This window comes from Morone saxatilis, unplaced genomic scaffold, assembly GCF_004916995.1.
Source record: "Morone saxatilis isolate NCDOM2014 unplaced genomic scaffold, NCSU_SB_2.0 Contig5, whole genome shotgun sequence".
In the NCBI taxonomy this organism is placed as follows: Eukaryota; Metazoa; Chordata; class Actinopteri; family Moronidae; genus Morone; species Morone saxatilis.
In genome coordinates, this window is record NW_023340095.1 from 11,100,769 (window position 1) to 11,101,742 (window position 974).

Consider the following 974-nt stretch of genomic DNA (forward strand, 5'->3'; position numbering starts at 1 on the left):
AACAGCTGTGATTGTATAAATGTCACAATAGGAATTAAATTAATTAATTATTAAACTACTTTAATAAACAAATGCTAGTAATTTTATTGGATGTGATGTGTGCAGGTGACAGACAAAAAGAACAAAAACACAGATGAAAGGAAAGGAGGGAAGGAATGAGGAGGGACAACAAAACAAGTATTGGGTGAGGTAAAAGTGAGTGAACTCACTGATCTTGTCACCAAAGCTGGAGATGCTTCCACTGATGTCTGAAGGGAAACTGTCGATGGATCCAGTGTCAGAAACAGTCTCTGAGATAGACCGGGGGCTGTCCTCCGACCCAGCTTCTGTGTTGCCGTGAGTCAATTCGAGGAACACCTACACAGATAAAAAGAAAACATTAGAATTTGTATGTCAAACAGCCTATCAGTACAATTTTACAGCTTGTGATTATGCACACAATATGATCATGTTCACAAGCACGAGCACATTTGTAGCTTCACTATTTTATACAGGGAAATAATTCAATTGCAGTTGAGCCTGTTTTCTCCACTGTGTCTTCAGTGTGTTTTTGTGTGCGTGGGTGTGTATAAGCTTACCTCCTCTAGGGTGGTGTCAGAGATGCCATAGCCTCCTAGCTGCAAGGCGTCCAGGTTGGAGTCCAGTGCAGTCAGGAGGGAGCGGTATGAGGAGGCATTGGATGAGGTGAAGGGGGGCAGTGAGTAGACCAGGTCACCCCCCTGGGCCTCCTTCAGTCGCGCTTCAGGTACATGAGCTTGGATGAAGGTTTTCAGTTCAGCATTGTCAATCGGCTCTGATTCTAGGTTCTGCATCTGCAGATAGAAAAGTAGGATAAGGTTATGAAATGTTTAATATTCAAGATCACACAGATTTACTTGGCACAACTACAAATCAGCTGCCAGTGTCCTTAAAATCATTATTATTATTATTATTATTATTATTATTATTATTATATTCTTTACCACTTTGCTCTG

General features: G+C 41.2%; 1 protein-coding gene across 1 annotated transcript in view; it reads right to left on the reverse strand.

The window, feature by feature from the left end:
• abca12 (ATP-binding cassette, sub-family A (ABC1), member 12) overlaps positions 1-974 on the reverse strand; it is a gene marked incomplete in the record, with an annotated part of 66,129 nt that overhangs the window by 21,014 nt on the left and 44,141 nt on the right. Inside the window, 2 exon segments of the mRNA XM_035677215.1 lie at positions 210-357; positions 579-812. Coding sequence (XP_035533108.1) covers positions 210-357; positions 579-812 — 382 coding nt within the window.